This window comes from Thermobia domestica, chromosome 7, assembly GCF_964235325.1.
Source record: "Thermobia domestica chromosome 7, izTheDome1.hap1.1, whole genome shotgun sequence".
Taxonomy (NCBI): Eukaryota; Metazoa; Arthropoda; class Insecta; order Zygentoma; family Lepismatidae; genus Thermobia; species Thermobia domestica.
The window spans coordinates 20,775,799-20,791,943 of NC_137460.1; the positions used below are offsets into that span (position 1 = coordinate 20,775,799).

Sequence of the window (16,145 nt, forward strand, 5' to 3'; positions counted from 1 at the left end):
AATTTTTCCGAATTCCGGAATTTTTCCGAATTACGGAATTTTTCCGAATTCCGGAATTTTTCCGAAATCCGGATTTTTTCCGAATTCCGGAATTTTTCCGAAATCCGGATTTTTTCCGAATTCCGGATTTTTTCCGAAATCCGGAATTTTTCCGAATTCCGGAATTTTTCCGAATTCCGGAATTTTCCGATTTTACTTTCCGGATTCCGGAAAGTAAAAATTCCGGAATTGGCCATCCCTAGTAGGAAGCAGTTACTTTTAAGGTTCAGAACTTTCAACAAAGGTTCAAAATTAAAATTTAAGAAAAAAAAAATTGTATCCAATTCTTTCTACAAAAGATATTTATTCCTTAAATGACTTTCCGATGGGTACTTGCATACGAAAACATATCATAATTTAGGGAAAGCATCTTAATATGTTGGATGTACAGGGTGTTCAGAAAGTAACTATGCAGTTCATAACTTGCCGTATTTTATTCTCCATAAACCACTTTAAAGAAGTGAAATTAACTCGAAGCTAAAGTTTAATATCATGGAAGTTACAAGAGATGTTGGAAGTGATCACCTTGCACTTGAAGACACAGTTGCACATGTTTCTGCATGTTCTTGAAGACGTTGTGCAGAACATCGGGAGTGATGTTCCGAATGTGACGTATCAGTGCGGCTTGGAGTTCTTGTATGGTGTGCGGATTGCCATCATAGACCTTTCCCTTCAACGTACCTCATAGAAAGTAATTCGGTGGAGGCAAGTCAGGTGAACGCGGAGGCCAGAGTCCTAGAGAGATGATGCGGTCACCGAAGATGTCCTGTAAAAAGCTCACTGCCTTGTGGGCGGTATGTGCACTCGCCCCATCCGGTCTTTCGAAACTTGGTGATGAGGTTCCGTACAGCATTGAGGTTAGGCATCTTCACTCCTGGGAATTTTGCTGCAAATGTAGCTTCTACTGCTGAGGTAAACTTGTCTCCATTGCGGAACACATGCTCCACCAGAAACGCTCTTTGTTCAATCGTCAGCATGATGATCTGGATCACAATGATGTCACACAAGATGTTGGTCTTCAATCAAACCGGACCTTTGAACAAATACCTGGTCAAATATGGTTCAAATGTGTTAAACAATGGAAAATGTTATATTACTAATTGAAAATCATATCAGTTATCACTTAGCACACCACAACATGACACTGCATAGTTACTTTCTGAACACCCGGTAGAATCAGAGTTGTTAAAGATTATAGGTGCATTGGGCAATGAATTTAAAGGAAAAAGACATTTGTTGTTTAGAAACTTGTGATAATCATTTTGTCGTAGTGTGGAATATGTTGTGCAATATGTCTGAAGATTCAGCTACTTTATTGTTGAATATGTCAGCAAATGCATGCGATATGATGGAATATGAGAAATGTTGTACAGGGTATTACAAAAATGTGTCACAGTATTTTGGGAACAGATTCCTCCCATCAAAATAAGAAAAAAAGTTCATATAGACCTGTGTTCAAAAGTGGATAGTTTCGGAGTTATAGGGTGCCGAAAACATGAACCAAGTGAACTTTAAAAGTTCATATCTCCACTACTCCAAGACATCACTTAGGAGCTGATATGTGAACTATCCAAATATCCATGTATAAGAATGCTCCAGCGTTTGCACACCAATTTTTAGGTAGGTAGATGGAGAACGAACAAGTAATCCCAAACAGTCTCTCTAAAAATTGGTGTGCAAGTACTGGAGCATTCTTAAACATGGATATTTGGATAGTTCACATACTAGTTCCTCAGTGATGTCTTGACGCGACTACAATAAGTTCCATAATAGTGGAGCTATGAACTTTAAAGTTCACTTGGTTCATATTTTCGGCACCCTATAACTCCGAAACTATCCATTCTTGAGCACAGGTCCATATGAACCTTTTTTCTTATTTTGATGTGAGGGATCTGTAATACCCTGTATATAATAGTTTTATTCTATTGTTTTCAAGATTAAGAACTCATAAATCTTTAAGTTTAGTAACTTTCGTGTTGTAATCAGGGCCGGATTTAGCATTTTGGCGCCCCTAGGCCCAATAATTTTTTCCGCCCCTAGTCTGGTTAAAGTTACTTTCCTAAAAACCTTTATTAAAAAATTATATCAGGCTTATATGTTAATTGCTTAAACACCACTCCACGATGCAATTTTATCATTGCAAGTTTTTTGAGGAATTTTCTTGGTTCTGGGCTTAACAAAATACCGTTAATGTATTAACAAAAGATTGGTGAACTTTACCAACAATTATTTGTTCCAATGAACTTCAAAATCAGAATGCTTAATTAGCCTGATTTTTTAATCAATTCAAAAATATGTTAAGTTATGGCTATTTATTTTTATTTCTAGATATTTTTTAATTTTTTTTCTCTCGGCCGTGCGCCCCCTGGGAGCTTGCACCCATAGGCCCGGGCCTACCGGGCCTATTGGGAAATCCGGCCCTGGTTGTAATTAAGCATTTATTCCTATTGTAATTATTTTTATTGTTTAATTGTGTAGTGTGTGCCTTCCCGTATATCCTTGCCTTCACACCTGACTCAATGGAGATCCGGCTCATTATAAATGGAAATTTGGTCCAAACGATGGTTATGCCAAAACTTAAGCTCATCACTTCAAAGGTAATTTGTTACTATTTTTTTTTTTTCTAGGAATGTTTTGTTGTCGTCTTTTACTTACAAGATACATTAAGTAAGATATAGTAGTTACTTTGGTAATTACTTAACTACTATTTAATTATGATGCTTCAAAAGACCATAACTATTGTGTTTTTATTGTTCTGGTAATAATTTTGTTTGTGCAGGATAAAAATCTATTAGTATTGTAGAAAAGCCCTAATAACGTTAAAAATTCAACATCGTGAGAATTCGTTTGTTTGAATAAATCATCTTTGTATTAGTTTCTCAATGTTTTTACTTTTGTTAGTGTTTGAATTAGGGACCGTTTAACAAAACTCAACAAACGCCATATACAAAATTTTACAGGAGAGGTATTTTTAAGTTGTACTCAATATCATTGATTCAAATGGTTTCAAAAATGTAATACTGGTCACCAATGTAGATAAGGATTGATGAAGGAATAATTGAAGTTAATCACTAATGGCCTTTATTGAAGAAAAAAAGTTACAAATTACTTTTTTTTTTTTAAAAAAATTACAAAACTCAACATATCCACTTTCTCGTGCATGTTTCTTCCTTATTTTATTAAGCTTCGTGTTATAAATATTAATAATTAAATTCAATGGGCTCATAAGTATATTACATTTTGTAGATAACATCAGAATAAGAAGTTAACAATGTATTAGTAAATTTATATTTTTGTTTTAACACATGAACAGAAGTTTCCACAGTAACAAAATCTGTTTCTCACATCTTAAACCTATTATGAAACTCATAGTAATACATTCAAATGACAACCAAAGCAATAGTACAGAATACAATGTTGAGATTTTTAATGCTGTGTGAAAACAATACAGGAACACAGTCCTCTTTAATGTAAAAGGTTCTAAATAACACACAATTTTGTCTTCAGTATCACTAGCATTCTCTTTTGCAACTTTTGAATAGAACTCTTTTCTTTCCTCTGAATCATTGTCAAAATAAGACATCAACTTCGTTACGTCATTAGCTTTGTTTTTGCTTAAAACATGATTCACTGATGGAAGTTGAGGTGTTTCAAACATTTATTGAAACACGTCCCTTTCCAGATTTAAGCACTCAACGTCTATCGGTGAAGCAAAGTAAGTATTTTGAAAAAGGCATTGTGCCCTAGTCTAGTGCAGTACTATTAAATTTCATTTTTTAAAATTATGTTCTTAGTTTCAACCATACTGTATAAAAGATGGATTAGTTGAGTTTCGTAGAATCTTGAAAAATAGAAATATCGAGTTTTGTGAAAATTTGATATATTCAGGTACCTTTTACAACGGCAAATATTCTATTTCGGCAAATATTTTCTGTTAGCCATTGTGTGAAGCTCACATTAAAGTACCAGAATCAGTTAAAAAACACATTTTGAAAAAAAAATTGTTTTTGTTGAGTTTTGTTAAAACGGTCCTTATGAAAAAAAATGTTCTGTATTTCCTACATTGTACTGATATACGCATATCGTTTCTCTTATCTCTACATTTTTACAGACACTATCTCGGTTTTGATGCAAATACCAAGATATCACTCTAGACTACTCTAGACTGTTAATATAACCTGTTTCAAAAACAGTGTTTACACTCAGAACTGGATTTTTTGTGAATTTTCATTCTAATGATTTTCTTTTCAAACATAAAAGATGCTTCAAACTATGTTCATATTTCTTATATAGTGGCGTTTCTTCTTCTTTTTTTTTTTTTTGGCAGTGTGTTTAGTTTTTTGTCTTTTATAATTAATTATATGTCTGTAAATTCAATTATTGCTCTGGTTTCTACACATTCTAAACAATTCTTCACATATCATAAAAATAGTAAAGAGCCTACAATGATACCTTGAAGTACTCCCAGCTTACTTTCTTTTATAATAAAGAAAAAAATAATAATTTTGCGTAAAGGCCTAGGCATAGTGTTATTTATTTTTATCCTAATATTTTAGTTCTGTGAACTTCTTCGGAGAATTATATCTTTCGAAACTTAAATCGAGTGGGACTTTAAATGTTTATTTAATCAGTTTCTCATAGATTCCTCGCTGGAAACGACTTCTCAAGTCTCTGCAAAAACTTCTATAATCTTCAACAATCACTTTTAAATATATATAATAAATTACAATGGCAAATGTATATATATATATACATTTGCCATTGTAATTTATAGTAGTAAACCGTATAGTTACTTTTTTGCATTTATGAAAAATTGCAGAAAAAAAATTGTAGTATGGAAAAATTTGTGTCTCAGCTTAATAATATAATTCCAACTTTTCTAGTAACCCTTGGGGTCCTTGGTCGAGATTTAATTCCGGCTCCCTAGTTCTCATAAACTAGAAGTCAGACGTAGAGTTTTCTCTTTGTAAAGAGGTCGGTCTTACGGAGCAACTGTACCTTATTAATGGTGCACGTAGAGAAAGCCAAATGTTTGGATAATACTAAAACAGCGAGTCCCTTATAATGTTCTTTGATTCTCATTGCCACGTTTCTTTCTGTCATACCGATATAAGCGTGTTTACAATCGTACATTACTAAATATATGCCAGAAAAGCTAAGATTGTCCATATAGCAACTTTTGTATCATGTGAAGTTGAAGTAGCGCTTAAATCAGTTAGAAAATAGTTTCTTTATTACTTTTTTCAGAATATATATATATATATGCACATTAAGAGCAACTTGTAACATGTTGGAAAAGGCAGGTAACTATAGGTATCGAAAAATTTCTGCGTAAAATATTAAATTACCACTGCACTGTTGAGACTTAAAAAAAAAAAAAAAAAAAAAAAGTATTGTAATAGTATGGATTAAGCCATTATGTGCCCCTGAAGATGAGTATCCAAATGTCACAGTCGAAATATTGAAAAAATGACCGAAGAACATTACTAGGTTATATTAATTAATTTATAATTATTATAAATTAGATTATATTAATTATTGATAATTAATTAATTTGATAATTTACATTATAGGCCATATAGTCGATAAGTAATTACTAATAATATACTTTCAATACATTTTACCGATATTTGATAATGCTTTTCTTCCACGAATTCACGTTGTGCGGAATTTATTTGTCAACAAATTGTCTCGAGTATTTTTGAGAATGTTGATAATACTGTGGCTGATGTGTGTTTATTGACATCTTACCTTTTGCTCCTTTCATATAAGGGTTTTATTTATTTTTAATAGTTTCAGTTTCTGTGGAAAAGTACTACATAGGTAGTATAAATGGAAAAATTAATTATATATGTAACAGATATAATAATGTTACAAATATATATATGTAACAGATATTGTTTATGATGTGAAAACTGAGAAAGACCTCTGCTTATTTTTGTTCTTTGATTCCCTTTACTTCTTTCTGTATTTTATTTCTTGAGCCGATGGGGTGTCAACGTTGGAGAAATGTTCTTATTGTAATTAAAATAATAATAAAAAAAAAAAAACATTTAGCGTAACAGCGAAGATTGTGGTCCTAAACCTACCTCAGCGCCATCTGTTAGCAAATGACTGAACTATGTTTAGCCTAGCGGCGAACACGTGGTCAGCGAACTGCGACGCCCTGTTCCTAACAGGTGCATCAGGAACTTTCTGACGTCACGACTTGTTTTCACGTGATTCCCCAGTTTGCCTCACGACGCTGGGATGACGCAGAAAATTGGGAAGCATCGGTCGGGAATCGAACCCGAGATCACACGGACGTAACTCCAATGTTTTAACCACTACACTACGGTGTCCCCTGTTAGTGTAATTATGCTAAAAAATTTATAAAACTTTTATTGAAACTATTTGCTATATTTTTAAGTCAACTTAGTAATTGTTATTCTTCCCTTCCTGAGAATTGTTATTAACTTTAGTTCCCTTAAATATACTATATATAAACGTTGCTGGAAGACAACACAACTAGTTAAAAAAAAATTGGCAAACTGTTTTATTTCCTTCGTTTTCTAGTGAAAACTAGGACCTCATTTGATTTTGCTATTTGCTTCTTTTCAGAATGACATCTATTTTGCTACGACTGCACCCGAGTTCTTCCAGGCTAAGCAGGAACGGCTTCAAGTGGACAGAGTAGAGAAAGACTCCAGTGTTTCACCACCTTCTTCACCTCACAGTAAGTGACACTATACCATTTTCATTTATATATAATATGGTTCGTCGTTATATACAAGGTGCTGAGAAGATGATGCCAAACTTCCAAGATGCCTCACACCAAGTGAAAGAAAAACGTTCTTGTAATAAACATCTATCGAGAATCTCCTTTTAGACCAAGAAACCGCCGAAAGTTTGAAAAATAACTTTTGAAGACTTACTGTACTCTCTATTCTCTGTTATTTCTAAACACCAATAAACAAAACTATTTGCAGCCTTTCACTATTAAAAAGATAAACTATTCTCTATTCCCCCTTACTTCTAAACACCAATAAACAAAACTATTTGTAGCCTTATTTCTCGTTACTTCTAAACACCAATAAACAAAACTATTTGTTGCCCTTCTCTGTTGAAAAGATAAACTATTCTCTATTCCCCTTACTTCTAAACGACAAGTAACAAAACTATTTGTAGCCTTTCTTTGTTAAAAAAGTAAACTATTCTCTCTTTCCCCTTACTTCTAAACACAAATAAACAAAACTGCATTGTAGCCTTTCACTGTTAAAGTGATAAACTATTCTCTATTCCCCGTTACTTCTAAACGACAATAAACAAAACTATTTGTAGCCTTATTTCTCGTTACTTCTAAATACCAATAAACAAAACTATATTTGTAGCCTTATTTCTCGTTACTTCTAAATACCAATAAACAAACTATTTGTAGCCCTTCTCTGTTGAAAAGATAAACTATTCTCTATTCCCCTTACTTCTAAACGACAAGTAACAAAACTATTTGTAGCCTTTCTTTGTTAAAAAAAAGTAAACTATTCTCTCTTTCCCCTTACTTCTAAACACAAATAAACAAAACTACATTGTAGCCTTTCACTGTTAAAGTGATAAACTATTCTCTATTCCCCGTTACTTCTAAACAATAAACAAAACTATTTGTAGCCTTATTTCTCGTTACTTCTAAATACCAATAAACAAAACTATTTGTAGCCTTATTTCTCGTTACTTCTAAATACCAATAAACAAACTATTTGTAGCCCTTCTCTGTTGAAAAGATAAACTATTCTCTATTCCCCTTACTTCTAAACGACAAGTAACAAAACTATTTGTAGCCTTTCTTTGTTAAAAAAGTAAACTATTCTCTCTTTCCCTTTACTTCTAAACACAAATAAACAAAACTATATTGTAGCCTTTCACTGTTAAAGTGATAAACTATTCTCTATTTCCCGTTACTTCTAAACGACAATAAACAAAACTATTTGTAGCCTTATTTCTCGTTACTTCTAAATACCAATAAACAAAACTATTTGTAGCCTTATTTCTCGTTACTTTTAAACACCAATAAACAAAACTATTTGTAGCCTTTCTCTGTTTAAAAGGTAAACTATCTCTATTTTCCCTTACTTCTAAACACCAATAAACAAAACTATTTGTAGCCTTATTTCTGGTTACTTGTAAATACCAATAAACAAAACTATTTGTAACATTTCTTTCTTAAAAAGGTAAACTATTCTCTATTTCCCCTTACTTCTAAACACCAACAAACAAAACTATTTATAGCCTTATTTCTCGTTACTTCTAAACACCAAATAAACAAAACTATTTGTAGCCTCATTTCTCGTTACTTCTAAACACCAATAAACAAAACTATTTGTAGCCTTTCTTTGTTGAAAAGGTAAACTATTCTCTATTCCCCATACTTCTAAACTACAATAAACAAAACTACGTACTTCTCAAAAAAAGTCGTGAACAACCAATGATTATTAATTATATTAACGATGCTTTTTCACAAATACTCAAAGATCTTTCTTGTTGTTGTTGTTTCACCGCAGTACTCTTAAAGCTAGGAGTCAGCGATCTTCCCAGCTTTAAAGCAGAACACACACCTACACAGTTGAACTGGGACCACATTACTGTGCGTGCTTACTCACAAAATTTCTATTATTCCAGTAAGTATAATTAACTATAGTATTATTACTTACACGCAATACTTCTATTATTCCAGTAAGTGTACTTAATTGTAGCATTGTTACTTACACGCAATACTTCTATTATTTCAGTAAGTGTACTTAATTGTAGCAATATTACTTGCACGCAATACTTCTGATATTATTTCAGTAAATATAATTAATTGTAATATTATTGCTTACACGCAATATTTCTGTTATTCCAGTAATTGTAGTATTATTGTTCGAATAATATTGTTGCCCCCTATTGTCACTCACCCTTAAATAATATTGATACCTCAACTCTCAAATAATATTGATGACCTTTCCCTCACCCTGAGTCAACTCCCTCACACTCACTTCCCCTCACTCTCGCTCACTTTGGTCTTTATTATGAGATGGTGTACTAAAATATATGACATGGTACGAACACCTAAATAACAAATAACTGTTTGAATATTTCTTTTTTCACCATGAAGCTTCACCAGAGGCTCGACCATTCCGGCTCTACCGTATTCCTCTGAACACACTAAGTGGCATGGGAGCATCGTGCGAAAGACGCTGTCCAACACCTTCTGTTCCATCAGGAGATCCAGTACTAGGAGCAAACTCGGCAGAAACCTCTCAAACATCAAGCCCTCAACAAGACGGTCTATTAACAGTAGAAATGCCTCGTGGTTTAAGTCGAAGCTGCTCATCATCTCCTACGCCGCCAGGACCATTCCTAACTGTGTGCCAAGAGCGGTCCAACAAGTGATAAAATAACCCAATATTTTGTTCAGGAACACTGGTCTACTAACACAACGGTACTGAGCCCCCGTTGTGTGCACTGTTCGTAGTAAACAGAAAAAATGAAACAAACTTGTTGTACCATTCATAGGCCCGCATATTTTAAGACTGGAGGGTTCCTTTCTCATAAAGGAATCCATTTTGTAGCAAAAACAGAGAAAAAAGAAATCATAGGGGTCTTAACTGTGATAATCACTTCTGGAGTAACTTAGTTGCTTCGGTGTACATTGTTGTACAAACTATTACCGTTGAACTGTAAATGTGTGATTTTTTCTAAAGAAAAAAAAAGTATAACCAATATGTTACAGTACTTTAGAATGTTAAAATGTTTATTATGTATGTATCTTAAAAAAAATCTTTAAATATAAGGTTATGTACTAAATATATGTATTAAATCTGATCCGAAGATAAATGATATCAGCATACTTTAAAAATAAGCTATTTTCTGAAGCTTACCACAGATCGTTTTGAACATTTAAAGATTGCTACACAATTTCTCAGAAAAGTTTGCTTTTAACACAAACAGAAAAAATGACCAAAGAATACATGCCAAAAATAAAATAAACACAAAGTACTTATATAATTACGTTGTATATATATAAAACATACATACATGTATAATGTTCCTAGAGAACAAAGAAAGTGTGTTATTAAAAATTCAAAATCTCCTTTTAGTCTAGCATTAAAGTACTAAATAATAACAAAAAGTTACTACATGTTTAATGGTATATTTAAAGTATGTATTCTGCTCCATATTGGGGTAAAAAGTATCGTAATAAATATCTGCTTAGTGTTATTTCTAGTGCTCACTCCGTCTTATATGAATATACAGGCTGTAACGGGAGCTAATGCAAATACTGCGATAGGTGATTGTACGTGACTATTACATGAAGAAAAAAGTTCACATGAACATATATCGCGAAACGCCTAGTTTTCGAGTAAATTTGGGAAAAGGAGTAATAACGGAAAACACTACGTACGTATTCACCGATTTATTACTAGTAATACCATTAATGCATACGAACAAATATAAATGCAATGTGAAGGATTCTGCCGGAAAAACGACAAATAAGAATACGTATACCAACAAGTGATATGTACCAATATATAACATTACCATGAATGCGAAAACACAATGAGAAAACAAGATAGAAACACAATGTACCTGATGTGACACAAAGAGTCCAGCCACCAATTAGTACATCCCAGTGTGGAGTAGATGTTCAAAAATCCCACCATTAACCTGAAGACATAACGCTGCACACAACACTGACTTGTCCGCACTCACTCACACAACTGACGCACAGGACATGGATCTGGTATCAGGGTCTCGCTACTTGGCGTGCAGCATAGGATCTAGGCTTACGTGGCAGAAGACTTCACACTGCATTTGTACACGTTCGTATGCATTAATGGTACTACTAGTTATAAATGAGTGAATGCGTACGTGATGTCTATCGTTGTTCCTCCTTTTCCCCAATTTACTCGAAAACTAAGCGTTTCGCAATGTATGTTCATGACCTTTTACCATGTACTAGTCACGTACAATCATCTACCGCAGTATTTGCATTATCTCCCGTTACATCTTGTATATATACATTAAATAAAAACTTATTTTTGTGTTCGTAAAGTATTATTAAAAAATATCATGTTTAGAGTTTCTAAAATATGTATACATATATATTCTAAATGTTGTTTGTGGAGGCTTAAAAAAAAGTATTACAGGAAAGACATTTTGTTTAGCACATGCATGCGTGCTTCATGTTTTGTTTCAAGGAAAATTTATAGTATTAAAAACTATATACATATATATCCATAAATATCTATATGATATATATATATTTTATAAGGTAATTTAAATGTTTAAATCTTGTGATAGTAACTAAAAAAATGTTGATTATCTCTTTGATGCTGTTGTAATTCTTATTGGTCTGCGTACTTCATTTTTTTTTTTTTTAATATTTGGAACTTCTCATGGTGTATATCAGGGCCGTTCTCAGAAATTTGATAAATAACCTAGAGCAAGTTGTGTCTTAATAGTAAAAATATCATTTAAAAGAAAAATACTGTTTAATATGTGATACAACACAGTTATGGAGCTCCCACTTTAGTTCCCGAGGGGAGTTCATGTATTCGGATCTCGCTTTAAGCTGTAAGTCCATGTCTCGTATAGCCTTGCTGCTGAATGGAACGCTAAACTGAAAATTAAGTCAAGTGAAACACACGTATGCTAGTGTGTTTTCTCAATATGCAGAAAATGAACATATTCGCCGTTTCTTGGACTAGTTCCAATATTCATCTTATGTTTCTAATGTATTACAGCTCTTTAGTGAAGAAAAAGTGTGAAGAATGTATTACAACTCTTTAGTGAAGAAAAGGTGTGAAGATGGTTAAAACTGAAATAATGTCAATAGGTAATATAGGGCTGAAAATAGAAACAGACGTTTGGAATTGGTACAATAAACTTATTTGTATCTATCCTTCTAGCGGATTCCAACTTACGGACGTTGTCCGCTTCAGAAAGGCTACAAGTACACAAGTTTTTGTACAAACACTGAGATGAACTACGTGATTTTTCTTCTCCCCCCCCACCCCCCCCCCAATATTTTTCCCTACTGACAAAGCTTTTCTCTTGTTCTTCAAAAAAGGCCAACAATACGGGCCGAAATATAAGTGGAATATTGGAACTATGACCTGATGGAGTTGAAGGCACGTTCCTTTTCTGATTGCATGGTAGGTTATCTCAAACAAGATTTCAAACTATTTAAGAATTTGGAACCTGTAAATTGAGAAGATTTAAACCCTCAAAATATTTCCTTGCGTACGGTCGTGGTGTAGTAACGACATATACACAGTAAATATATAAACATTTACATACACTTGCACTTTATTTCATGATAGTCCACAATATATATTAATTCAAATTAGCTTCAGACACAGATTCCAACTTATAAACAAAGGCGTTTATTCCACTGGCTTTTTTTTTTTTTTTTTAAAGTATGACCTCAATTTATAGTTTGGAAAATTAACTTAAAAATTTAAGTAAATGTAATTTCCTCTGTCTTTCCAATGTATTTTTAAGAAGCCAGAGCTACAATATTCACAATAAGGTAGTCAAATTCAGTGGCGTACGCGAGGGAGAGTTCGCGGTTTTAACACTCCCCCCCATGAGTAAGCTAAGCGTTTACCATATTAAAAGACGTATTTTATCATTTGAAACCATATGAACTTGGGTGCTAAAACACACCCCTTTTGCGTACGCCACTGATCAAATTCAGGATATGTATGTTGATACTTTGCTGAAAGACAAACTTAAATCCATGATGAGGGAGTTGTCCATGGACTCTTTCTAATGTTATGTTTAGTTCATTATTGGAAAAAGATGTAAAATAAAACGCTCTCAATAATCGAGCAAACAATATAAAAAAAGGTACTGCATGGGTTATCCTCTAATTGTTGTTTCAACTTGTCTTTGACATAAAGATTTAAAAAGTCATTTCTTGGGTTTAAACTAGAGTTAATCCTCTGGTTATTAATTCAAATGGTCTTTTGGACAAAGTTTTATAAACTCATTTCTTGAATTTGGATGAAGGATTATCCTCTGATTGAATATGTGTTTTGGACGAAGTTTTAAAACTCCATTTCTCGAATTTGAATGTTATATTATTTTCTTACTATTAATTCAATTTCTGTTTTGAACAACGCTTTTTCAAAATCCATATCTTTAATTTGAACACGATGGATTACTGGTAGAATGTTCACCTCTGATAGGAAAATTTCTTATTTCGATCTCATACGCCCTGTAAGTCTGTATTGGGCAAATCATGTTCGCGGCATTTCACGGATTTTCTGACTTTCTCTCCCTTGTTCATCAATTCTTTCTAATCATTTTTATTCGCATTAATTATCTGTACACTCTTTACCTTAAAACAGTGGAACGTTAAGATTTCATTTTAGTTATAAATAAGGAAATATTTACGTCTTCATCTTTGTTTTCTTTATCTCCGCCTTTTCCCGTTTTTATATGGGGTCAGCTTCACGTCTTTATATTTTCTTTCATGATTCGCTATCCTAAGCGTTCTCTATTCTCCATCCCCTTCTCCCCTATATCATCTTCAATCTTGTCCTTCCATTTCATCTTTGGTCTTTCCCTCTTTCTTTTACCAGATACTTCTAGTTTTCTGATTCTTTTTTTCCACACAGTCGTCATTTCCTCGTTAGTTTTCTAATTCTTGTTCCTACACAGTCGTCATTTCTTTGTTAGTTTCCTAATTCTTTTTTCCCACACAGTCGTCATTTCTTTGTTAGTTTTCTAGTTCGTTTTCACATACAGTCGTCATCTCTTTCTTAGTTTTCTAAGTCGTTTTCCCACACAGTCATCATCTTTTTCTTAGTTTTGTAATTCTTTTCCCACACAGTCGTCATTTCTTTGTTACTTTTCTAATTCTTTTCCCACACAGTCGTCATCTCTTCGTTAGTTTTCTAATTCTTTTTCCCACACAGTCGTCATCTCTTCGTTAGTTTTCTAATTCTTTTTCCCACACAGTCGTCATTTCTTTGTTAGTTTTCTAATTCTTTTTCCCACACAGTTGTCATTTCTTTGTTAGTTTTCTAATTCATTTTCCCACACAGTCGTCATTTCTTTGTTAGTTTTCTAATTATTTTTCCCACACAGTTGTCATCTCTTCGTTAGTTCTCTAATTCTTTTTCCGCACACAGTCGTCATTTTTTCGTTCTACATGTCGAAGTCCTCTTAGCCACCATTCTTGAAACTTTTTATTCTTTTAATTAAAGAATTATTTACTAAATAAATTTAATTCACTATTTTAAAAAAAATGAGTTAAATTTCTAAGAATTATCAATAATGGTTGATTTCTTTCATACTTAATTCCCAAATATATGCCTCTTTTTGATATTTATTTATTTATATAACCTGTTTTGGCTCCTGCTGACGTATGATCTCTTGTGAACATACAATTGTCATGTATCACCAAAATGTTAATAGTTAAATTTTAGGTCACATATATCTGATAAACATGTGGGTTTGTGCATGAAATTGAACATCAGTACAAAAACAAATATCTAAACTTACCACGGACTGCGAAAATTAATTAATGCGAAGGCTCAGACTGTTTATTTGATAGTAATGAATTCTTAATTTGAAAGAGGGCAATTCATGCAAACGGTCAATAGATTTTCTGTTTCATTTGTATTTGCAACAATGTGATTGACATTCAATAAGCTTTTTTTAAATTTTCAACCATTTCAGAAGCTTTAGATGGGATTGGCAAACGCTTTCTTTATTTCATCGCTGATCCCGTCTTGATCTTCTTTATCATCAGATAGATTAGGTTTATATGTTACTCTTCCCTACGTGTGCCACTGGATAAATGGGAAACCACTTGAAACTATATTTTGTTTGCAATCCGCCTAACAGTAAACATTCTTGTACTGTATTATTCGAACTATCTAAACAAAAGGTTCAAAAGTTCGATTCACTCATGATTTTTATCGTCGTTACCAATACAATTCGCTTTCACTGTCAAAATAAATGTCAGCGTTGAAACAGAGGGAAGATCTATTTTCTACCCAAATATTATTCATCCAAGTTGTACAAGAATGAACCCTTGCACTTCCTTTGAAAAATGTCATATTTAATTTGTCCTCCTTCCAATTTCCTTTTGTACATTTTCCTTGTCAGTCTGACATGGAGGAATATCTATTTCATTTTTGAGCCATATATTGTATAAGCAAAGAGAATTTATAATTTTCTGTATCCTATATAATGCGTTTAAAATCCTTGGATATATCAATAAAGTATTAAAGTATTTAGCTTCGTAACATTCAAATATAAACGCAGAAAAAAAGCTTTCTTTTAATCAAAGTTTATTTTGGCTCATTAGCAATAAATATCATTAGTAATAATTTAATTTATTATTACAAATATAATATGAACTATATTCTTAATGTGAACCACTTGATTTTTAAGAATGTATTCTGAATTGTTGCAAATATATACATTATGGGAGAAAATGCAAACAAAAAATGTAATTAAAACGTAGTTACAGTTTCGTTGAATGCAAAAGGAAAAGTATTTTCCTATTATTTCTATGGTATTACGCGGCCATTATCAAGGTCAGAAAGAGAAAAAAATTAGGTTAAAAAAGGTAAGTTGGGATTATGTGAAGAAATCAGTACGACGACAGCAATTATAAAAACTACTGAATTTTACCCACCTAGAAGGCATTTTGGAAAATCATTAACACAGCGGAATATGACACAAAGTGCGTTATTGAAATTGTAAGAGAGTCGTGAAAAGAAAATGATTGAGACACTTAAAGCAGGTAACAATTAAAATATTGAATGAAATGTGCATAATGAATACAAGTACAGCACGTTTCAATCAAAATTGTTCCCTAACATGAAGGTTGGAGATATTGAAGATTAAAACTATAACTGCAACGAAAATTATAGTAAGTGAAACGAAACTCTTCTATCAAAAATACCTATCTATCCTACATATCCAAAACGCTAGAAACAACTACCTTCTTTCAAGCTTTTCAAACATCTAAAACAAAACCAACACCAACTTCATAACATAAAATTATGTCAGCAACCGATACCTAAAATAAATCAGAATTATTTATTGGAGAAAGATAAGTGTTTCTG

At 32.7% G+C, this 16,145-nt stretch overlaps 1 protein-coding gene across 1 annotated transcript in view; it reads left to right on the forward strand.

Annotated features, from left to right (window-relative positions):
• LOC145689883 (GTPase-activating Rap/Ran-GAP domain-like protein 3) overlaps positions 1 to 11,935 on the forward strand; it is a 641,847-nt gene extending 629,912 nt beyond the window's left edge. The window contains exons 21-23 of the mRNA XM_081764181.1: positions 2,518 to 2,636; positions 6,640 to 6,754; positions 9,167 to 11,935. Of these exons, the coding sequence (XP_081620307.1) occupies positions 2,518 to 2,636; positions 6,640 to 6,754; positions 9,167 to 9,444 (512 nt within the window). The 3' untranslated portion in view covers positions 9,445 to 11,935. The remainder of the gene's footprint in view (positions 1 to 2,517; positions 2,637 to 6,639; positions 6,755 to 9,166) is intronic.
• Positions 11,936 to 16,145: the final 4,210 nt, after the last annotated feature.